General features: G+C 58.9%; 2 protein-coding genes and 1 long non-coding RNA gene across 4 annotated transcripts; all 3 read right to left on the bottom strand.

Moving 5' to 3' along the window:
- Nucleotides 1–2029: 2029 nt before the first annotated feature.
- LY6E (lymphocyte antigen 6 family member E) lies at nucleotides 2030–7571 on the bottom strand. Of its 2 annotated transcripts, none has more exons than XM_001496550.6 (4): nucleotides 5558–7571; nucleotides 3586–3696; nucleotides 3051–3170; nucleotides 2030–2962 (listed from the first exon to the last, which is right to left on the bottom strand). In XM_001496550.6, the coding sequence occupies exons 2-4, from the start codon at nucleotides 3635–3637 to the stop codon at nucleotides 2739–2741; spliced, it is 396 nt and encodes a 131-aa protein (XP_001496600.5). In that variant the 5' UTR covers nucleotides 3638–3696; nucleotides 5558–7571; the 3' UTR covers nucleotides 2030–2738. The 2 variants fall into 2 exon arrangements, with proteins under 2 accessions (XP_001496600.5, XP_005613390.3); XM_005613333.4 differs by having other exon boundaries at nucleotides 3586–3691; nucleotides 5558–7419.
- Nucleotides 7572–9310: 1739 nt separating this feature from the next.
- LOC138915495 (uncharacterized) lies at nucleotides 9311–10301 on the bottom strand. Its single transcript, XR_011421504.1, has 2 exons — nucleotides 10172–10301; nucleotides 9311–9692 (listed from the first exon to the last, which is right to left on the bottom strand). It is a non-coding gene; the product is annotated as an uncharacterized lncRNA (long non-coding RNA).
- Nucleotides 10302–16991: 6690 nt separating this feature from the next.
- LOC102148827 (lymphocyte antigen 6H) lies at nucleotides 16992–21073 on the bottom strand. Its single transcript, XM_005613332.4, has 4 exons — nucleotides 20559–21073; nucleotides 20359–20415; nucleotides 19992–20117; nucleotides 16992–19669 (listed from the first exon to the last, which is right to left on the bottom strand). Exons 2-4 carry the CDS (start codon nucleotides 20408–20410, stop codon nucleotides 19428–19430), a joined length of 420 nt encoding a protein of 139 aa, XP_005613389.1. The 5' UTR covers nucleotides 20411–20415; nucleotides 20559–21073; the 3' UTR covers nucleotides 16992–19427.
- Between the last annotated feature and the right edge of the window lie 1446 nt (nucleotides 21074–22519).

Here is a 22519-nt window from a genome sequence, read left to right as displayed (position 1 = left end):
TCTCCCTCCCTGGCCTCCCCCAGGCTGCAGGAAATGGAAACTCAGAGCCGTAGGCTCCTCCACCCACCCTTCCCCTCCCCTTCCCCACCCAGCCTCCTCTGCTGCAACACAGCCTGTCCCTCCCAGCCTCCCACCTCCCCAGGGAGGGGCAGGAGGAGCCAGGTGGGACCACCAGCCGCCCTCAGGTCAGGGCTGCCCCTGACCCCAGCCCTAGAGACTTTACTCTCCAACTCAAAGCAGAGGGAATGCCAGGCCCGAGGAGCACAGACCCAGCAGGGCAAGTGGCTGCAATCCTCTGAGCCTCAGTTTCCGCTTCTGAAAGCTGGGGATAACCATACCCATCTCTCAGTGAGGTTGCACGCAAAGGGATAACAGATTAATGTCACCTGAAAATAGCAGGTACCCAGAGACGGAGACTTGGGTTAGTTTTAGAATGAACATTTGTTACAGATAGACCTGCCACTGCGCCCGCCCCACAGCTCCCGGTGCTCTAGGGCTCAAGTTCAATTTCCTGACCATGACTTTCAAGACGACACGCGCAGCTTCCTCTCGCCCCACATTGCAGCCTCCATTCACGGGGTGGTCCCTTTAGCAAAGTTGCTTATGATTGGTTTTGAGTGAACGATGTAGTGAATACATTTTATGTGGGGACTGAGAACTCCCCAGATAGCCATCATCTGGGCTGACAGTTACCAGCATTCCTGGGCGACATTTGATTTCATCCCCTTGAATTCTTTTCCTTACTTTTGTTTTAATGCTGGTCTGATCCGCTCAAGTGAACCCCAATATTTTCCCTTCCCACTGAGTCTCAACCAGGCTGCTCAGATGTGCTTCCAGATCATTCCACAAGGTGTTGGCTGGGCCCGGTTCCCCTTCCGCTTGCTGTCCCCACCACACCGTGTCACTCTGATTTCCGGGAGCAGATCTCTCCTCTTGCTAGGTTTGTTTGGAGGCCCGCCCTCCCCTGGGCTCCATCACAGCCTTGGTGCTCAGCCACTTGCATGGCTGGCTATCCCTGTTTGGTGGCGATGATGACACTGCCTTCATGCGCTTCAGTGCCTGCCCTGATCTCAGGGACCCCAGGAGACGGGCCAGACTCCTAAGCCCCACTGTGACCACCATCCCACCCCACTGGACGGTGCTTCTCGGACCCTGGACGCAGGCACATTAGAACTTCTGGCCAGCCTGGGTCGGGAGGTAAAGGGACCCAGACCCACCTCGTTCCTTCCCACCATCCTAGAGGCTTGGCAGCGTCCTGAGGAATACCTCAGCCTTCACGGAGCGCCTTGCTTCAGTCCTTCACCGCCCCTCGTTTTCTGCCCACCAGCTCAATCAAAGAAGCCCCTCGGCTGCCAACACAATTCACCGACTGCAGGGCCCCCTGCTCGGGCCTCCGCCCCCTCGGTCCTTGGAGACCACAACAGGCCGGCAAAGGGGAAGTGGGCACGCACAGCAATGGCTGGCGAGCAGCACCCCTGCCCTCCAGCCAGGGTCCGAGGCCTTCTCCAGGGGAGCCCTGGCCCTCTGCATTGGCACCCTGACCCTCTCCTCCCATGGGCCCTTGGGACGCACGTCTCGCTCACCCACCTACTGAGATCCTGCTGCCGGCAGGCTTTGTGCCCTCCTCAGCCCAACCAGCCCACACGCCTTGCTCCCAAAGCCCCCAAGCCCTGGGGCTGGTGCCTGTCCCCCATGCATGCTCCTGCAGGTCATGTCCTGCCCCACCCCACTCCCCCTCCGTAGGGTCCTGCCTCCTTCCAGAAGCAGGTGGACCTCCTTCCCTGGCCCGAGGAGGAACTTCCCACGCGGCCTCGCCCAGCCACGCGCAGGACAAAGTGGAAGGCAGGAGGTGGACGTTCCCTTCTCAGCCCCAAGTGGGCCTCAGTGTGGGGCGCTGCCATGGGGATCCCCAACCCTTCCACACTGGGGCCCCACACTGGATCTCTGCCACCCCCCCCAGCACATCAGGGCACTGTGGGGAGGGGCGCTCCCAGGCGGGTGGGCCAGAGGCAGTCACACTCAGTGCAGGGAGGGGTGGAACATCTGTTTTTATTTGAGGCACAAAGCAGCAGGAGGGCTCCAGCATGGGGTGGAGGAGGGGTGGGGGCCGCAGCAGGAGTTGGGATTGGGAGCCGGTTCCTGGGGCCAGCAGCCCAGACCTGGAAGCAGTGGAACCTCTGTCCCCCAAAAGACTGCCCTCGTAGTGAGTGAAATGTGGGGTATGAAATGCCAGAGAAAAGGAGTGCTGGTGTGGGAGCTCTCGGGGCTGCTAATGTCGGACTCCTGACCCTTACCCCGACCCCCTCCAAACACAGCCCGACACAGCCACACACATGCACACAGGGCAGGGGCACACTGCACCCCTGTCCACACAGCTGAGTGTACCCAAGCACACTTCCTCTTCTGAGACACAGTGGCACGAAGTGCATCATCCACACCACCTGGGGCAGACAGGATGGTCCCCGGGACTCGGTTCTGACTCCAGGACCCTCAGGCTCCAGGGGGACCTTCATCCCTTCCCAGGTTTCCCGAGGAAGGTCACATCATTGACCCCGGAAGTGAGGGCAGCTGGCAGGTGTAGGTGCAGGGGGCAGGCGTGACTGTGGGGACCAGGGGGGTGTCATCAGGCAGGGTGACAAGTTGGAGGAGGAGGCTCTGATATCCTCTTGGGGTCTGGGAGGGGCTGGGCTTTCCTTCCTGAGCTTAGGGAGTCTGGGCCGGGCACAGGGCCCCAGTGGTCAGGGGCCAAGCCGCAGCAGAGCGGACAGCAGACTAAGCAGGAGCCCCAGGCCCAGCATGGTGGCGCTGGCCCGCAGCCCGCCGTCGGCCGCGCTGATGTTGCACAGGAAGCTCTGGCAGCAGTGGACGCCCACGGACGCCACACCAAGGTTAACACTCGGGGGCCCAGGGCAGATCGGGGAGCAGCCTTTGTTCAAGGAGTGGCCCAAGTCCACTATGTTCCCTGCACGGAAAACAAGGTTGTGAGTGGAGAGACAGATGGCAGGGGGCCGGGTCGGGTGGAAGCCTGGCCGGCTGGCACCCCGACTCACCAATGCCCGCGGCGGCAGACATGGTCACGCAGTAGTTGTCCGAGTCAGAGCAGACGGTCGGTTTCAGGCAGTAAAAATTGCTGTTCTGATTCGTGCAAGAGAAGCACACCAGGGAGTGGGCTGCAGACGGAGGGGACATGCTGGCGACCCGGTCTCATGCCCTGGGATGCTGTCCAGCATCCCTCACACCTGCACACGCCCAATACCCAATCTTTTGCAGATATTTATTGAGCAACTATTGTATACGAGGCCCCCAAGAAAAGACAATGACACCAGGGGCCCTGAGGAGCTCCAGTGACATTCAAATGCATGGTGACAACAGTGTGTGGGGCAGGGCGGAGGTTTCCAGTGGGAGCAGGAGGGAGGAGCAGCCCATTGGCTGGGAGACAGAGGCCTATCAGGTTGCACAGAGCAGCTCACACGGGGATGGGATGGGACGGGACAGGACGGGATGGGACTGGACGGGACTGACAGGCTGGAAGGATCTCGGGGGAGAGGAGGTCCTGGGCAGCCAAAAGGCCCTGAGGGCTCTCACCTCGATCCACTCCCAGGAGGGCAGCCAGCAGCATAGGCAGGAAGACTTTCATTCTGGAGGGGGCAGGTGTCCCGTCTGGGGTCTCACAAAGCCCAAGAAGCCCGGTCTGCTCTGGAAAGACAGCTCGTTGGAGGGCCGGCCCAGCTGCCCACCCCACGCTGAGTGCCAGGCCCTGGGGCTGGGACTCGCCAGCTTCCAGCAGCTGGGGCAGAACACAGAGTGTGTTTCTGGTCTGTTCCTAACCTGCTCCTCACGTGGTGCAGGCTCCTTCAGTTGAGACCCCGCCCCAGGCCTGTGGCGCTTGTTGCTGGGGAAGAGGACACTGGAGGCCAGACTAGGAAACTCATTACCAGTCTCCGAATCACACAGGCAGGAGGTGTGATGCCAAAGGAGTGGCCCCTGCCTGTGGTCCTGGGGGTGAGGGGATAATAGTAGCTAACCTGCATCCAGAACTTTCCATGGGCCAGCCCTGTGCCTGGCATGGGCACTCAGGGCTGGGTTGGGGGAATGAGGCACACCTGGCTGAGCACCCACCTCAGAAGCTTCTGTGCGGGGAGGGCGAGGGGCGCCTCCCATTCTGTATGTTATTTGACACGGAAGACAAGGACCTCTGAGTATCTGCTCATTCCCCATCTGCGGCTGGGAAACAGGCTCAGCGACACACTAGCCACACCGGCGGGAGCCACAGGCCAGTGTCAGCCGGGTGGGCGTGAGTCCCTGGGGGCTGCCCAGTCCCCTGCAGCTGGACCCTCCCCTGGGCAGAGGCCTGTGGTGGTGGGTGGGGAAAGCACTTTGAGTGTGGCCAGCTGGGGCTCTGGTTCTGGTTTGGCAGAAGGCCTGGCGTGGGAGGAGGAGCCTGCTGCCTTCTGTTGAGGACACCGGGTAGTGGGTAGGGGCACTCCAGGCCTGGGAGGAAGAGGAAGGCCAGAGAGAGAACAGACTTGGGGAGGGGCTGGCAGCGGACCCCTCGTGCCCAGTCCTGGGCCTGGGTCTGGGCTGAGATCTTGGGGTCAGAGCAGGAGTGGCAGCTGTCTGGGAACAGTGCCAAGCCCAGCTGGGGCCTGTCCCCCGATCCAGGCAGTTGGGGAAGAAGGCGCCTCCATTTTCTCCTCGGTAAAGTGAGGGTTTGGGTGGAGGAGCCCTGAGCTGTCCTCAAGGAAGCCCTGGCATGCACAGCCACAAACAGTCACAGCCAGGGTCCCCACTGCCCACTGCCAGGCACCCAACCAAGCAGGCCACGCTAGGCTGGGCTGAGGCACTGGCCCGAGTGGACGGGCATTAGTAGGGCCGGGCGGGACTGTCAGATGCTTCCCAGACAGGCACAGGGAGCCCTGAGGAGAACCAGTGGGCTGCGGGGGCAGGACCATCTGGGAAGCAGACTGCGCACTCCTCCCACTGGGTCACGGCACTGATTTCTGGGAAAGCCGGCCCCCAGTGACTCTAGGCCTGAGAAGGGAAAGGACCAGGTGGCTCCGCACAGAGGACCTGGGTTCCTAGACGCCTCACATGCTTGCATAATCTATGCTAAACAGGGAGCCGTCACCTCTGCCCTGAAGGCTCCTGTCCCCGGGGTGATCCCCAGGGCAGCGAGTTCTCCCCTTCCTGCCGGCCCGCGGAGATCGCAGCCCCCTCCTCGAGTCAGGAAGGCTGCCCCTCCCTAGTCCCCACGTGAGAGTCACGGAGAACCCAGGGATGGGTGATGGGCTCCCAGTGCCTGCGCAGCCCTGGGCCACCCAGCCAGGGAGGACGCCTGGCGGCGGTCTCCACCCGCTCCGGCCCCAGATCTTCGGAAATATTCGAGAGGGCTGCGGGGCTAGGGGGCTGGGGATGGAGGCTCAGCCTCCTGGGGCCGGGCCCACCCTAACCCCCGACTGCCAGCCTCCTCCAGACCTCTCCTCGCTTCCCCGGGCGCCCCCTGCTCCCTCCCCACATCGTCCTGCAGGGCGCCTTCCGCCGCCCCCACGCGACTCACCGCCAGGCGCATGCAGGTCCACGGTCTCGCCGACCCCCGGAGTCCGCGGCAGCCCCAAGCTCCCAGGCCGGCCGACCGAGCGCAGATGGCGGGGCGGGCCGGGACGCGTCCGGGGGCGGAGCCGGGGCGGGGCGATCTCGGGGGCGGAGTCGGGAGCGTGCCCGGGGGCGGGGCCGGCTGGCGTCCAGGCCAGGCACCTAAGCGCTTCTCCGGGCTCCCGGCCCACCCGGCGACTCGAGCGCCGCGGGCCGCCTCCTCTGGCTTGCCGATGATCCTCCCACTCCCCTTCCTTCTCCTACTCATCCTCCCGGCCGCCGATCCTCCTCGTCCTCCTCTCCATCCTCCTCCTCCGGCGCGCCAAACCTCCTCTTCCCTCCCCCTCCTCGTCCCCACGCGGGCGATGACGTCGCGGCGCCCGGCCAGGCCGGGCGGGTGTGTGGCGGAGGGGCTGCTGCGCAGACAGAGGCCCACAGGTGGCCAGACGGGTTTGGGGCTGAGCACCGGGGAGGGAATGCGTCCGCGGAGGCCCACGCGGCAATGCTGGAATCCCTTCTGCAGGTGGAGTGGGCGTTCCCGACGGCGGCCGTCCAGGGGCGGTGTGGAGGCAGGGACTCTCAGCCTGGGCTCCCTGAGGTCGTTGGCCCCGGCCTCGCCTCGGGGCTGAGCCGCGAGCTCTCCCTTGGGTAGGGGAGCGGGTGGTGACAGGACCAGCTTAGGAGGTTGGAGGAGAGGGATCCTCGTTTCTGGGGCTTCCAGGCCGTGGTTTGGGCCAGGCTAGCTCCCTCGATGCCTGTTCTCGGCGCGCGGTCCAGTCGGGACTTGTCTGAGAGGGTGTGTGTTGTGGCTGGATGAGCCATGTCCTCGAACCCACAGCGACCCCAAGAGGTGGGACGTCGGGGTCCATTCTTCCCGAAGGAGGCTCCATATGCAGGGACTTGGCATAACCAGGGGTCACCGCTGATGCCAGGGGGTTTCCATAACAGCCCCCCCTCCCCCATGGTGCACCTCTTACAGTCTCTCCTTCAACCCCAGACTCTGGGAACCGGCTTCGTGTCCCCTGGACACCCACTGGAGTGGCCAGTGCATGTCCACCTGCTCGCAGGTCTAGACGTGTCTGCAGACACTTCTGTCTCACCTTCCCATCTTTCTGGCCTGGAGCCCGAGGCTGTGCAGGGCCCCATGGGAGGGACTTCTCGCAGTGACCTGTGGCTTCTCGTTTTCACACAGACCTTAGCATCTGATCTTGTGCTGCCAGTCCAATGTGTTGCAAATCTCAGGTGTCCCAGACGACCAGCAACCCTAGCACTCGTGCATCCTGTGATGGGGAGTTTCAGACCCCTGAGCGCTGGCACCCCACCCGCCACTGCTTCCCTGTGGGTGATGGAATGCTCCGGGGAGATTCCTGTGACTAAGCCTCCTGCTGGGGAAGCAGGTCTGAACTTGCCAGGTGTGTTGTCTCTGGCCACCTGAGCCTCGCACAACTCGCCCTCCCAGAGCAGACATGGGGTGGAGGAATGCAGGGAAGGAATTCAGAACCTAGATCTCTGGCTGGAAACCACGGGGTGACAATGGCCACCCAGGGTGTGCACTGGGTGGGAGCCAATGGCGTTGTCCTGGCCCTGAGTTCTGTGGCCACCATGAAGTGGGCACTCATGGGTCACTGTGAGCCTGTCTCTCCTCTAAGTCATCTCAGACACACGACGGTGGGTGAGGAGTTTCTGGGTGAGGTTGGCTCAGAGCTGGAACTTTCTCTCTCCATCTCCCTCTGCACACAGAGCTGCCCACCTCACAGGGTCTCAGGGGACCCAGCAAGCAATGACCTGGCGGGGCAGGGGCACTCCAGCTTCGTCCCTGGGGAGATCAGGTGGACCTGCTGGATGCTGCTTCATCCAGCTGCTTGGGCTGCTGTCCCTGAACACTGAGCTGCCACTGCCAGGTGTGGCCCCCTCCCAGCGAGAGCCCCAGAGCAGCAGGAAGCTCCCACATCTCAAGGTGGAGCCTCAGCACACTCCTCTCAGGCTGGCTCCCGCCTGCCTCAGAAAACATCCAAAGTGCTATTGTGACTTCAGAGCACCTGCTCAACCACAGGGGCCTCAGGCTCTTCCTCTAACTCACACTGCCACCTCAGGGCCTTTGCACAACCATTCCCAATCCTGGAATAGGCATCCCCACACCACCGTGCCCCCTATTCATTTTGCTGACTCCTCTGCCTTTGTGGTCCAGGTTTGGTCCCCTTGGCCCACAGTATCCACTGCTCTCAGGCTTTTCTCATCTGGGCCAATTCCTGCCTGATGATATACCCTCTGAGGACTTCTTGTCCCCAAGAGTGACCTTTCACAGGCAGAATATAATTTCCCCAGAACGTCCAGAAGGTGGTCAGTGCCTGTAAACTGTCCAGATTTCTGGGTTCTAACAATCCGCAGCTCTAACCAGGAGGAATTTTACATGGTCTAAATCTGCCCGCACCCACATATCTGGTTTTCTGGTGCAGTCACACCCCAGCATTGGCTGGCCCTGCTCCATGCACAGCCAGGGCAGGTCTGGGAGGGTCAGGAAGGCCATAGGCTCCATCCCCACTATCCCTCCCCATGCCCCCGCTGTTCTGGCGCCCTCCCAGCCCTTCCTGGCTCTGAGGTCACACTGCACACCTCCACGTGGCCATCTCCCGTCTTCTTTAGCCACTTGGAAAAGCTCTGACTTTGCAGACTAACTGCTGATTCCTGGGCTGGCTGCCTCCCCCCAGCCCCACCGGCAGCTGCACTGTGGCGAGGTGGGCACTATGTGTGCGCAGACTGGGTGACCGTCGCTGGCATTCTGGCTTCTCATCCTAGGAGGGAAGGCAGTAGCCACCCGCACTGGGTGTGTCAGCGTTCACCGCTCCCAGCCTGTGGAGGGTGTTCAGGCATGGCTGGCACTTGCTGCCAGTGTCCTCAGGGGCCCTAGCGCCAGTCTCTGGGTGGCCCTGCACTTCTGCCTGGAAGCGCCCCTCCTCAGCCCCACCGGTGGCTTGGAGACTCTTACTGCAGGTCTCTGCTCAGGGGTCCTGTGGGGGAACTGGGCCGACCCTGGCCCTCCCCACCCTCCATCAAAGTGCTGCTCCTGCTGCCTGTGCCTCTTGGTGGGACAAGGACGCTGAAGCCAGCCCCTGAGGTCTTGGGCAGGGTCTCCTGCTGCTCTGGGGCTCTGGCTGGGAGGGGCCATACCTGGCTGTGGCGGCTCAGTGTGCAAAGAGAGCAGCCAGAGCAGCCGGTGAAGCTGGCTGGGGAGGTCATGCTGACTCTGCTACCTTGAACTCCCTGCCTTCCCTCTCTGGGCCCAGCTCCCACATCTCAAGGTGGAGCCTCAGCACACTCCTCTCAGGCTGGCTCCCACCTATCTCAGAAAACAGTCCAAAGTGCTATCATGACTTCAGAGCACCTGCTCAACCACGGGGGCCTCAGGCTCTTCCTCTAACTCACACTGCCACCTCAGGGCCTTTGCATGGCTGTTCCCAATCCTGGAACAGGAAGTGCCCTTCAGACCTCCCTGGCCTGCACCCTCACGTCTCTGCTCAAGTGTCCACATCAGGGAGGTCTTCCCGACTACCCAGGTGAGCCCCCTCCCCCTCCTGCTGTGGAAGCACCTGGTACTTCTGCCCGCACACAGTGCACGGCCTGGCATTGACTAGGTGCTCAGTGAATAACTGGATGAGTACACTGGAGTGGAAATACAGCTTGAGAGACAGTGTTGTGGGGACAAAAAGCCACAAAACTAGAATTGAGAAGCACGATGTTTGCAAGGATGGCATTGCAGGAAGGAGGGCTGGGGACCACCATCCCCCAGTTCCTTCACAGACCAAGGCTTTCTGTCTGCACAGCCTAAGCTCCTCCGTGAAGTGCCTGGTGACCAGCGGGGTGGAGCTCGTGTGACGACCAGCAAGGGGAGAGCAGGACTTGGGTTGTTAGCAAGCTCTGAAAGGCTCTCTGAACCAGGAACCGATGACATGATCCAATCCACCGGGTGTTCATTCCAGAAGACAAGGAAGACCCTTCGCCTAGATGATGGATTGTTCCAGCAGAAAGTGAAGGATCTTGAGGGCAGAAATTGAAGTTTCTCTGGGTTAAGGAGCTGGGGAAGTGGAGACGAGCTGGTTCAACTGTAGGGAGACAGCGGCCCAGAGAGGCCCCTGGGGCTGGCAACCCAGAGGCTGACATTGATTGATGGCTGATGGAGACACAGAGGGGTGGGGCTGCCCTTACAGCAATGTCCATCCAACCACCCACCCAGAGCTTCTGAAAAAGACACCACCTCCTGTTTCACAGAGGGGCCTGCATTCCCAGCGCCTCTCAGCTAGGCACTGGCGGGTCAGACCCCACCTCCCAGTTCTCAGCCCTCCTTTGGTTCCGCAGCACTCAGGCTTCCCACACCAGTGGTGGCCTTGGGAGTGCCTCCGTGAGCGCCCTCCCCCCCACCACCCCGAGCCTGAGGGCCGGCCGTGTCCCTGTCCCTGGTGCTAGCCGGGAGCAGGGCTCACAGGCGGCCATAAGCATGGGTCAGGACACGGGCCCGGGGGACTGCCCGCCGCCCCGACTGCCTCCTTTCTAGCCACCTCCACCCTTGGCCCTTGCTCCGCACCTCCGAGGACAGGGGCCACCCCAGCTGGCCAAGCAGAGCCAGGCAGGACTCAGGAAGCACGTCCTCAGCCTTCCCTCCTTGCCTCTGGCCCGCAACCAGCCAGCCTGGGCTCTGCTGCCGGAAAGGGCTGCCTCCAGCACTGCCCTCCCCCGCTCCCCCCGCCACCCCAGGCCTCCCCGCCCCCCCCCCCCCCAGTCTTCTTCATCCCCATCCCCGCTCAACCCAGTCCTCTTCCTCTGGCCGCCTCCCTCCTCTCTCCCCTCTCCCTTCCTCTGGCCCCCTCCCCGCCCCCTTGTCCTCCCCCTTCCTTGCTCTTCTCCCCCGCCCCCCATGTCTTCCCCCGCCGCTCCCCCTACTCCTCCCCCCCCCCCGGCCCCCTTTCCCGCGGCCTTCGTCCGCCCCCTGGTGGCCGGAGCGCGCAGTGCACCCGACTGCAGGCTTCCAGGCCGGGGCCAGCCCACCCCCGAGGCTGCGGTCAGTCTCCTTTCTCCTGGATGCTCGGTGAATTCATTCACACGGCCCCGGGCGCCAGCCGGCTGCCTTTCCTGCCTCTTCTTTCATCTCAGAGACCTCTAGGCCGTCCCTGCCCTGGGCGCTGGTCAGACTCCCCCAGGCCTGCCCAGCAGGTCTCCCCAGCTTGAATCTTGGGATTCTTCCCCTCTCACAAGCAAATATGCTTCAAACTCTGCAAGGTGTCCTGGGTGGGGAAGAGCCGCTCCGTGGGGACACCCTGCTGTCCGGCTGGGGAGTGGGCCTTGGACCTCCAGTGGGGCCCTGACGCCAGGACCCTGCAATCCCTCCCAGTGGCTCTGCCTGGGGGCCCACCTGGGCCGGAGAGCCAAGTCTGCTCTGAGCCCCTCCAGCAGAGCAGCTGGCGAGGGCGGGGGCCGGCCCTGTGCCGCCTGAAGGGCAGAAATCAGCCATCTATGGCCCCTGGGAGCCCAAATGGCCCGGAGACTGGACGTGCCTCTTTCACAGACAAGTGCTTCACCAGCTTCCCTCCAGACTCTTACTTCAGAGCAGGTCTGAAAAGCCTCAGCCTGGCCAGTGGGTGGCCATGGGAGGAGGCTCCCTTTGGGCAGAGATGGCTCAGCTCCAGTCCCCTCCATCCCCTGTGGTCGTCTGAGCTGGCTCTCTTGCGGGGAGACCCGAATGGCGCGCCTCTGTGGCTGCCACGTCCAGCCAGCAGGGGGCGGCAGCTGCGAGCACCAAGAAGAGGGGAGGGGCGGGGTCCATGCGGGAGACATTCTCTGTGGTCTTCGTCTCTTGCTACTGTTCTGAGGCCTCTGCAGACCAGCTTATTTGTAAAATTTCTACCAGGAAAGGCAGAAGAGTCTCCCCTCAGCATCCCCAGTGGGAAAGGAGAAGGTCAGCTAGGCGGTCCTCACACCCCCGCCCCTTGGCAACCAGGATGGAGTAGAGCGTGCCCCTCCGGAGAGGGCCCGCGGGCTTCCCCAAGCACCGATCCCCACCATGCTCCTCCCCACACCCTGTCACGGCCGCTGGGTGGCTCCCTACGTCCCTGCCACCAGCCCATGTCCTCAGCCCCCGACTGACTCCTTCGGGCCAGGAAGAGAAGCGAAGGGGAGGGCAGAGGGACGGGTGCCAGTTTGAGCGGCCTGGGAACCGGCCCCCAAGGGAGAGTGAGGAGGGCAGGAGAGGTCTTGGCTGGAAGCCTGTGAAGGAGCGGGGTGGGGGGAGCGGGGGGAGATGGGAGAGGCTTCCGGCCACCAGGCAGGGCTGCCCCAGGACGGAGGGAGGGAGGGGGAGCTGGGGGGAGGAACAGGGCTGGAGAGTCTGGCCAGGAGATGGGGGCCACTGCAAGAGCGAGAAGGTGCAGGGCAGCGTGGGCCCGGGCCTGGGCTTGGAGCGGTCACGCTAGGCTGGGCTGGGAGCAGCAGGGGGGCGACAGGAGGGCCGGGCTGCTGTAACCCTCCTCACACAGGCTCTTTCTGGAAGGGCCCTCCCCGGATGCCACAGACGGAAGGAAGTTGGAAATGGCTTACAAATTGTCTTTGTCGTAACAACATTCAATCCCCCGTGTGTCTTCTACTCATCTTGTGACCTTCGAGTCTGGCAAGAGGAGGGAGTTTCCTGGAGTTCCTGACACCCCCAGAGCCAGGCCTAGCTGCATCCCGGGGACCTTTCTCTCTGGGCCGTGGGTGGGACTCATGCTTAGGTGAGGCCAAGCCTTGGTTGCTGATGGTGGTCAAGGAGAGGCTACCACCTTGGAACCCTGGCCCAGCCACAATCTTCCCACTTCTCGGGGAGGTCGTGAGCCCCTCCCTTCCCTCCAGGAGGCTCACACCTTATGAGTACAGTTTTATATGTTTTTGACCAAAATACACTATAAGAAATGTATTTTACGTTATGACCAATATATATAAATCCTTACTGTGTGGGGGGCACTCACTATCTTCTATTCTATCCAGTTCTACCTCATTCTACTTTATTTTCATTAAAAATTTAATCAAAAGTCATTACTCATCAGAATGGCTGTTATTAACAAGACAGGAAATAACAAGCGTTGGAGAGGATGTGGAGAGAGGGAGCCCTCACACTGCTGGTGGGAGTGCAAACTGGTGCGGCCGCTATGGAAAACAGTATGGAGCTTCCTCAGAAAATTAAGAATAGAAATACCATATGACCCAGCTATCCCATCACCGGGTACTTATCCAAAGAACACAAAAACACTAATTCCAAAGGATATATGTACCTCTATGTTCACTGCAGCATCGTTCACAATAGCCAAGACTTGGAAGCAACCTAAGTGCTCGTCAATGGATGAATGGATAAGGGAGATGAGGTGTGTATATATATAAACACACAATGGAATACTATTCAGCTATAAAAAAGATGAAATCTTGCCACTTGTGACAACATGGATGAACTTTGAGGGTATTGTATTGAATGAAATAAGTCAGACAAAGAAAGCCAAATACTGCGTGATTTCATTCATACATGGAAGATAAAAACCAGCAGCGGTGAACAAACAGAGAGAACGGGATTAGTTTGGTGGTTACCAGAGGGGAGAGGGGAGGGTGAAAGGTGTGTGGTGATGGATGGTCATTTGTCTTTGGGTGGTGAACAAGATGTAGTCTGCGCAGGTATCGAAACGCCTGAAATTTATATAGTGTTGTAAACCAATGTTACCTCAATAAAAAAAATTTTTTTAAGTCATTGTACTGATTTCACCACCCACAGTTTGGAAAGCACTGCCCAAGCCTCTAGTTCATGACATTTTTCAGATGGCTTATTAGGACTTTCTTCAGGGAAACTTATGTAACAGAGTTAAGTAACAGTTAAATTAGTTAAGAGAGTTGCTTATGTTAAGTGACAGAGTTACTTATGTAACAAAAGCATTAAGTTGAGAAAGAAATTGAATGTTAAATGGAAATGAACTTGATTTGAGCCATAGAAGAGCAGAAGATGGACTCTGATCCCCCCCCCCCCCCCACCATCTGGGCCCATCTCAGTTTGTGAAGTGAAGGTGCCCTCGTTGATCCCCGTAGCCTGACGCGGGAGCCCCCCACAGATGCCCACACCGGGGACCCTCGGTGTTCTCCACTGCTCCAGTGGGCTGAGAGGGGAAGGCCGTGCACGTGTGGGCATGTGTGCACACGTGTGTGATGAGGGGTGCAACAAGGAGCCGGGCAGCCTCTGGGTGTCCTCCTCCATCCCTCACCCTCCCTGGAGAAGCTCCCGTACCCAGAGAAACCGCCTCCCATTTTGAAGAGCTCAGAGCCCTGGGACCAGTGGAGCAGGGACCAGTGTCCACCCAGACGTGGACAGAGGGGGTCAATGCCAGCCTCCCTGTGCCTCTGAGGGTGGCTCAGGGAGAGGAACTGTCTGGATCAGGAGGTTGAGAGGCCTTGCGGAGATGGGGAGAGGGAGAGGCGCTCAGGAGGGAGCAAGGCAGAGAGGGGCTGAGACAGGCCGGAGTGACAGAAGAGGACCGAGTCTGTGCCTGTGCTTTGGGTCTGGCCTGGGACCACATGGGCAGCAGCAGCCCTCTGCTGAGTGAGTGAGTGCGTAAGTGAATGGAAGAGTGAGTGAGTGAGTGAGTGAATGAATGAGTGAGTGAGTGAGTGAATGAGTGAGTCACCAGGCAGGCAATAAACAGCAATCAAGTACAGATGCTTGCAGAGTGAGACAAACCAGAGGAGAGAGTTAAGAGTCTGTAGTGACTCATTGTTCATCCTAGTGTAAGGAAACAAATTAAAATTAGGGGAAAATGTCATTTTCCCCGGGGCTAGAAAGGGAAGAGCCTGTCCTGCCTTCCTTTTCTTAGAGCACTTCCTGTAGGAAGCTTGTCATTGTGAATTCCTTCTTTGCCCCTTTGGGATGTCTTTAAATCTCTTTAGAATTGGTGGAGTGGGGAGGGGTTGCAGCCAGCCCGGTGGGGTGGCACAGCAATTAAGTGCACATGTTCTGTTTTGGTGGCCTGGGGTTCACTGGTTTGGATCCTGGGCTGGGACCTATGCACCACTCATCAAGCCATGCGTGGGCAGGCGTCCCACATGTAAAGTGGAGGAAGATGGGCACGGATGTTAGCTCAGGGCTAATCTTCCTCAGGAAAAAGAAAAAAAAAAAAGATGAATTCAGGAGGAACTGTGAGTGTGACATGCCCTGCAGACCCCTCCCTGGACCTGCAGAGTGAGTGGGGACAGGGACGGGGCCATGCCAGCTGCATGCTAGGCTGAGGTCGTGCCCATCTCTGCAGGCGGTTAGCGGGCTGCCTGTGAGGCACTCCACGCCCAGGTTTAATGCTGATTCAACACAGTCTGCGTGGCGAGGTTTCCTTGGTTGGCAGGAGATTTCTTTTTAATTCTATTTCTAACACGGCTGTTTGCTGTCCGGTGAAGTGCTCGCAAATGCTGCAGTCGCCGGCCTGGTTAATGCACTACCTCCAATTCCTGGGGTCCTGCTCCTCCAGACTTGCCCCGACCTCTGCATGCCCCATTCCCTCCCAGCACCCCTGTCCTTGGCTGAGCTTGGGGGCCCCTTTCTGGAGGACATGGGTCCCTTCGGCCCCACCGCACTGTCAAGTGGAGTCCCTGGTCCCTCTCCCTTCCCCAGTAGATTGAGTGTCCTGGGTGAGCTCTGTCTGGCTCACAGTGGGGGGACCACAGTGTCTTCACCCACTCCTGGCCCCCACCGCCACCCCTGGAACTGCCCAGCTCACTCAGGAAGGGGAGGCTGTGGAGGGGCTGGCAGAGGCCAGGCCCCCACGGCCTGGAGTGCTGAGTTGCACATCGCTTCCCAGGGGCTGGCTCTCCCTTCCCAGCCTCTGCCTTTCCCCCTGCAGGACAGGCTAGGCAGGTGGGGGCTTCTGCCCCGATCCTCTTGCTCTGGGTGCACTGTCCTCTCCTAGTGTAATAAGACTGAGGGACACCACCATCAGGGGCGCTTTCCACTCTTGAGGCTGCCGCCTGGTCACAGGAGGGCTCGCCAGCCTCGGGTGCTGTCTGCACTCCAGGCAGCGTGGTGGCAAGAAGGCTCCAGGAGGAGGGTGGTTCCTGCTGAGGAAAGCTGAATGTTCCAGAATATCTCTAGGAGACCAGTGTCAGCAGTGAGTTCCAAACAGGGCACAGTGTTCCCATGTGTGGATGTCTGAGTGTCTCTGTGTGTATCTGTGTGTCTGTATATGGGTACATGTGTGGTGTGCATGCACATGTTTAGAGGGTGTGTGTCTGTGTGGGTGTATGTGTGTCTGGGTATATGTGTATGTGTGGTGTGTGTGGGTGTGTGTGTGTGTGTGCTGTGTGTGTGTCTGTGTAGGGGAAGAAGTGCTTTAAGGGCCCTCGCAGGGAGAGCTCAGAGGAAGGTCCCGCCCCAGGGCCCCTTCTGCTCTGATGAGCAGAGCTTGGCGCTGGGGACCTGAGGCCTCAGCTGGCTGTGCCTCTACCCCCCATACTGTGGCCCACAGCAGGTGCCTCGCCGCTCCCCACCCCCCTGCTAGGTGCCCATTGTCCGGGGAGAGGGTGGCCTCCACAGGCTTCCGGGGGGCAGGGAGGTCTTACGACGTCCCTCTGTTTACCCTTCACTCGATTGTGCCAGCCCTGCCCCACCCAACCTGCCCTGTCTCCACAGGAAGCAGGTTTGCCTGAACTTGCTGTAACCCTGCAAAACAGCAAGATGCGCTCTGGGTGTGCAGCCAGCTCTGCCTGCCCCAGGTGTGAACGGAGACCTCTCCCAGCCCAGTCACCCCCCGAAACGGTGGTTATAGAAACACACAGCAAAGAGGCTGCTCTGGCACGTTCCGTTGTCATGTTCATCTACCAAGGACGCCCGTGTGGCTTTTGCTTGCACAGACTTCGTGGATGGAGGGATGGCATTTCTGACCTGGGAGCAAATGCATAGTTTTTATACTGGTTTATTTACTTATATGCAGATGAGCAATTTTGTAATCAGTGGTTGATTAGACACGAGGTTGATGAGAACCAGCTCCTCTGAGAAATACCCCTCACAGCCCGGAGCCCCTCTCCACAGTCCAGTGTCTGCCCGATGTTCATAGTCTTGAATTTACAGACCCGCAATGCTTCCAGTCACTGAAACAAACTCTTGATATTTCAGAAAAACTATTTGCCCCTTCTGAAAATTCATCTTTCCAGCCAGGACTGTGTGTACACAGGCAGCCCGTTTCCAGCCCAGCCCTTGGGCAAACGGGGAACTCAAGGTTTAGATTCCCACGCATCCTGTCCAAGCTGTTCACCTGACACTTTCCAGCACCCCTCCTCCCTCTGCCTCCCCTGCCCCAGTGCGGCCAAGGTGTTGACCAAGATTCTTTTACGGCATTCATGATTGAAGAATCACAAACTTGGAGTACGCTATTTTATTTCCACAAACCAAAGTGCCCTGTTAATAGGATGTGCGGGGCCAGAAGGAGCCCTGAGCTTGGATGAAAACACTGGTCTAAACCGCGGGTCTGCAGACGGCCATGGCTGCTCTGGGATGTCACCTGGCCCTGGGTCCATGTGGGGAGGGCCTCGGCCAGGCACAGACCCTCCCTGGACTGGCTTCCTCACAGGAGACTTCAGACACTGGCCACAATTGGGGTTTGGGGAATCCACTGCTTGGCCTGTGGGAAGGGCTTTTGGAAACACCTTTCGTAAAAGTCTCAAGGGATGACGTGGAGCCTCCTGGTCGAGGAGTCTGCCGGCATGGGAGGCCCCTCAGACTTGGCTGCCCCTCCTCAGGGACCACCAGGGGCTCTCGCGAGAGCTCCTCACCCACAGGTAGGTTTGCTCACTTTGTCGCACACACCACATCCCAGCCTCAAGAACCTTCCTCTGGCACCCTTACATTGGAGGACTCTGTGACCTGAGCTGAAGCCACAGGGGCAGGCCAGAGGGCGTGGGCTGTGACCTGAGGTCACCCAGGGGACAGGATGGTGAAGTCAGGAGGCAGGGGACTGGCCCACCAGGCTGGGGGAGCCCGTGCAGGCTCCTGTAAGGCTGGCCCAGTATCCGTGGAGTCTTCAAACCCCTCTGCCCATGAAACTCCACCTACCCCCGATACACAGCCGCCCCCGGACCTTCCCCCGTTGCACTGGGTGGGGTGGGAGATGTCATGGCCCACTGGCAGCCGGGGGCTGAGTTGGGGCAAGGGAGATGGAGGAAGGAGGGGTGCTGGAGGAAAGGCTTCCAGATTTCCAGGCCTCCCAGCCCCTGCCTGGCGGGAGGACCCAATCCTGTGGGGCGGATGTGTCCCCCGCCCAGGGCCTGCACTCCCTCCCAGACTGTCCCAAAGCCTGGAAAGGAGCCAGCACCCTTGTTCGGGGGTTGAGGCTGAGTTGCCCCTTCTCTCCAGCTCAGGTGGTGAAGGGACCGGCGGGAGGGGACTTTGGTCCCTCTGCTCACGTGGCCTCTACGAGGGAAAATGAGGTGGATGTGCGGGAGTCACACCCAAGCCGCTGGACAGACCTACGGGGGCAGCACCACAGGCTCTTTGTCTCTGCCCCAGATGGGCATGAGACTCAGGCACTTGACTCCTCCCCGTGCCTTAGTTTCCCCACCTGTGAAGGGAAGGGCCAGCCCTGGTCTCCGAGGCCCCGCCGACCCCACCATAGCGATCCCTATGGGATTCCCAGAGCCACACTCAGAGTTCCCGGGCAAGGGCGGCTGTAATGAGGGAGGGAGGGGCTTCTCTCTGGAAGATGTGCCTGGGGGACCTAGGGAGGAGACAAAGCTCTGGTCACCACAGTCCCACTGGGAGGAGCAGGGTCCTGTGGGGTCAGGGAGCCCCTGAGCTTCAGGGTCACCCTAGGGGACGGGTGCTCAGAGGGGAAGAAAGTGTGAAAGATGCTGGAGATGATGGAGGGAAGGAAGCAGCCAGGCCCCCTCCCCTGCCACCACCACCACCTCTGCTGAGGGTGTCCTGGCAGTGCAGCCCCCACATGGGCCCTGGACAGATGCCCCCCATGGAGGGTCCTGGTGTGGCTCCCAGCAGGGGCTCAGAGAGTAGGGAGTGTGCGTCAGAGCAAATGCTTCATGGGGGGCAGTGGGGGCCACCCCCTGGTGTGCGAAGCTGGCCCCTCCAGGATCTGCCCCTGCCCCTAGCCCCCTGGCCATCAGAGCTCGTGGCCGAGGGAGCACCGGGCTGCAGGAGAGGCTTCCTCGGAGGCAGGTGGCAGAGACCCCCACAGAACTCCCCCCGACCTCCCCACCGTGGGGCCGAATGGCATGTGAAGAACAGGAGGGGCTGAAGAGCATTTATTGTCTACTGACTGCCGTGGGCGCTCTGCAGAGGACCCGCTGGAGGGGCTGTGGGCTCCGCTGTCCTAGCAGCCCCTGTCCAGCCGGGGCTCGGCAGTCTCTGCATCTTGAGTCTGTGGTTGATTGATGGTGTTTGCAAAGTGTGACACACCTGTTGGCATAGCAGGGCACTGGGCACCTGAGGCTGGGGCTGGCCAGGTGGGAGGGCAGGAGTGGCCGTGGGTCACCCGAGGGTGGATGCTGCCCACCTCCTTCCCTGGGCCTCTGGGTCCCAGGTGTAGCAGGAGGTGGAGTCCAAGCATAGCCTGTTTGTGAGAACTCACGGGTCTGAGCAATGTGTGCATGTGTGTGAGCGCATGTGCGTGAAAGTATGTGCACACGTGTGCCCGCATGTGCATGTGTGTACACGTGTGCATGTGCACGTGTGTGAGGTGTGTGAGTGTACACATATGTGTGCATGTGAGCGAGCTTGAGGTGGGAGCTGTTGTGCAGGCCACCAGGAACTGCGATCCTCCTTGGTGTCTGGGTTCCAAGGGTCCTCACAGCAGGGCCCAGAGGAGGGCAGGCCGCAGGCTGAGCAGGAGCCCCCCGGCCAGGATCCAGAGGCTGCGCCCCACCTGGGCCACCCTGTTGCAGAGGTCCTTTCCACAGCAGTCCGGAGCCCACAGTTCTAACTTAGACCTGTCCTCTGAAACCATCTTCTCCACCAGCTGCTCCATCATGTCATAAACGTCATCGCAGGAAGAGCCACAACCCTTAGAATGTAACTTGACTACCTGCCCTGTGGGCAAGAAAGGAGATGGCTGGCTTGGAGGCCCCCCAGTTCCCTCTGACCTCTGGGGTTGTCCCTCATCGCCCTCTTCCCAGGGCTGCTGGGCGCCCCATTCCTCTGCTGGGAGGCCCGTCCCGCCCCACCAAGCCCCCACAGCCTCTGGAGGCTAGCCCCTCTGTGAACACATGGGGACACTGAGGCAGGCCAGTGAGGGCCCAGGTGACACGGACACTGGCCCCTGCCACACTCATACTCCTTCCACGAGGCCAGGGTGAGCCTCAGAGCAGAGCTCCCTGAACCCACCCCCACATTCTGGATGCTGGGAACTCACCACTGGTCTTGGTCAAGGTCCTGCCGCCCTTATAGCAGATGCTCGGTGTGGAGTCACATGAGATGGTGGTCTGGCACTTGCTGACGTCCTCTTCTTCAGTGCAGTTGTAGCACTGCAGGCTCAGGGCTGGGGTTTGGCAGGGACACAACCAAGCTCCAACAGCAGGAAGCTGGGTTTAGACCCCCACGGACCACAGCCACAGCCCACATTGGAGCGTGGCCTCCAGGCCCCTGCATAGGAACTGTGGCCCTTTCCCGCCTTCTGGGGTTCTGGAAGACAGCTCCCCACATGCTCACACACAGCCTCTCACAGGGGATGCCGCCCCATGCCCCCAGGACAGGTCCCTGCCGGGTTCCCTGGGACTCACCTTGCTGGGAGCACAGCAGCACGGCCAGCAGGACCAGATGGATGCCTTTCATGGCTCCTGGAGATGGCACAATTCCAGTGGGCCCCTTTAGGGTGCTCCAGGTTCAGGCTCCTACCCTCCTCCCCACACCCTGTTCCTTCATAGCTGACCCCTCTGCAGGCCTCCCCCAGCCCCCTGTGCCAGCCAGATGGCTCTCGCACCTTGAGTCACCTGCTATCTTCAGCCTACACTCTGGAAACCAGCATCTGGAGCCACTTCCTCAGTGGCTCAGAATATATCCCCTTGCACCCTTGTGCCCCACCCGTGAGAACTGGGGGAGGGCGGGTGCTGGGCTGTGTGTCTCTGCCGTTTGCAAGGATTCTAGTGGTCAGACTCTACCCGGGACCATTAGTCGTTAGTCACTGGCCAGGAGGGCGGGCGTGAACTCCGGGCCTGCTGGGAGGGGCTGATTGGCAGAAATCCTGCTTCCTTCTCACTGAGGAGCGGTTGCCTTGGGGAGATCCCAGGAGGTTGCTTTGGGGAGATCCCAGGAGGAAGCTCGGCGGTCTCCAGTTTCCAATCGCCCTTCAGAGGCCTCTCTGAGGCCGCCGGCCCCCTCCTCAGAGCTGTAAAACTGAGACCTGTCAATGTTGGTCCTGTCTGTCCCCTTTCCCTTCTCTGGCTCCCAGTCCCAGTCCTCTCCTGGTGTCCTCCATGCACCCCCACCCCTCTGTGTGTCCTTTGTCTGCCCTTGGTGTCAGGGTAACGCTGGCCTCACAGAGTGAATTCAGAAGTGTCCCCTCCTCTTCAGTGTTCGGAAGAGTTTGAGGAGCATGAATGTTTATTCCTTTTTAAAAGTTTGATAGAACTGATGCGGGCTCAGTGAGCCGAGGAGTCGAAAGAGAGATTTCTCAGACTCAAGGTCTCGTGGTAGTGCTTCTTTACTCCCAGAATAACAGGGGGACAGGACCCAGGGACAGTGAGAACTGCAATGGGTTGAGGGTAGCGCTAAATTTATAAGGCATAGATATGTGAGTTATTTCTTTACAGGACAAAGGAAGGATCATGTTAAAAATCATTAAAAATTAGAGCAGAAATAAATGATATTGAAACAAAAAAGACAGTAGAAAGGATCAATGAAACAAAGAGTTGGTTCTTCGAAAAAATTAACAAAATCGACAAACCCTTAGCAAGACTCACTAAGAAAAAAAGAGAGAAGTCTCAAATAAATAAAATTAGGCATAAGAGAGGAGAAATCACAATGGATACCAAAGAAATACAAGGGATCATAAGAGAATACTATGAAAAACTATATGCCAACAAATTGAACAACCTAGAAGAAATGGACAAATTCCTAGACTCTTACAACCTCCCCAAACTGAATCAGGAATAAATAGAGAATCTGAATAGACCAATCACAAGTAAAGAAATAGAAACAGTAGTCAAAAACCTCCCCCAAAATAAGAGTCCAGGACCAGACGGCTTCTCTGGAGAATTCTACCAAACATTCAAAGAAGGTTTAATACCTATCCTTCTCAAACTATTCCAGAAAATTGAGAAAGATGGAGTACTCCCTAACACATTCTATGAAGCCAACATCACTCTGATCCCCAAACCTGACAAGGACAACACAAAGAAGGAGAACTACAGGCCGATATCACTGATGAACATAGATGCAAAAATCCTCAACAAAATTCTGGCAAACCAAATACAGCAATACATCAAAAAGATTATACACCATGATCAAGTGGGATTTATACCAGGGACACAGGGATGGTTCAACATCCGCAAGTCAATCAACATGATACACTACATTAACAAAATGAGAAACAAAAACCACATGATCATCTCAATAGATGCAGAGAAAGCATTCGACAAGATCCAACATCCATTTATGATAAAAACCCTCAATAAAATGGGTATGGAAGGAAAGTACCTCAACATAATAAAGGCCATATATGACAAACCCACAGCCAACATCATACTCAACGGACAAAAACTGAAAGCCATCCCTCTGAGAACAGGAACAAGACAAGGGTGCCCACTTTCACCACTCCTATTTAACATAGTACCAGAGGTGTTGGCCAGAGCAATTCAGCAGGAAAAAGAAATAAAAGGAATCCAAATAGGCAATGAAGAAGTAAAACTCTCACTGTTTGCAGACGACATGATCTTATATATA

The sequence above is a fragment of the Equus caballus genome, chromosome 9 (genome assembly GCF_041296265.1).
Source record: "Equus caballus isolate H_3958 breed thoroughbred chromosome 9, TB-T2T, whole genome shotgun sequence".
NCBI lineage: Eukaryota > Metazoa > Chordata > Mammalia > Perissodactyla > Equidae > Equus > Equus caballus.
Note: the sequence above shows the minus strand (reverse complement) of the source record. Positions and strands in the feature narration are given on the sequence as shown.

Excerpts from the sequence above, each read along its gene's own strand:
- LOC102148827 (XM_005613332.4), bottom strand. The coding sequence starts at position 20,410 with ATGAAAGGCATCCATCTGGTCCTGCTGGCCGTGCTGCTGTGCTCCCAG. Across the intron at positions 20,118-20,358 it reads GCTGCTGTGCTCCCAGCAAG|CCCTGAGCCTGCAGTGCTAC; the intron begins GTGAGTCCCAGG and ends GCCAAACCCCAG. Across the intron at positions 19,670-19,991 it reads GACCTTGACCAAGACCAGTG|GGCAGGTAGTCAAGTTACAT; the intron begins GTGAGTTCCCAG and ends TCTTGCCCACAG.
- LY6E (XM_005613333.4), bottom strand. The coding sequence starts at position 5,860 with ATGAGTAGGAGAAGGAAGGGGAGTGGGAGGATCATCGGCAAGCCAGAG. Across the intron at positions 3,171-3,585 it reads CCTCCTGGGAGTGGATCGAG|CCCACTCCCTGGTGTGCTTC; the intron begins GTGAGAGCCCTC and ends CTCCGTCTGCAG. Across the intron at positions 2,963-3,050 it reads GTCTGCCGCCGCGGGCATTG|GGAACATAGTGGACTTGGGC; the intron begins GTGAGTCGGGGT and ends TTTTCCGTGCAG.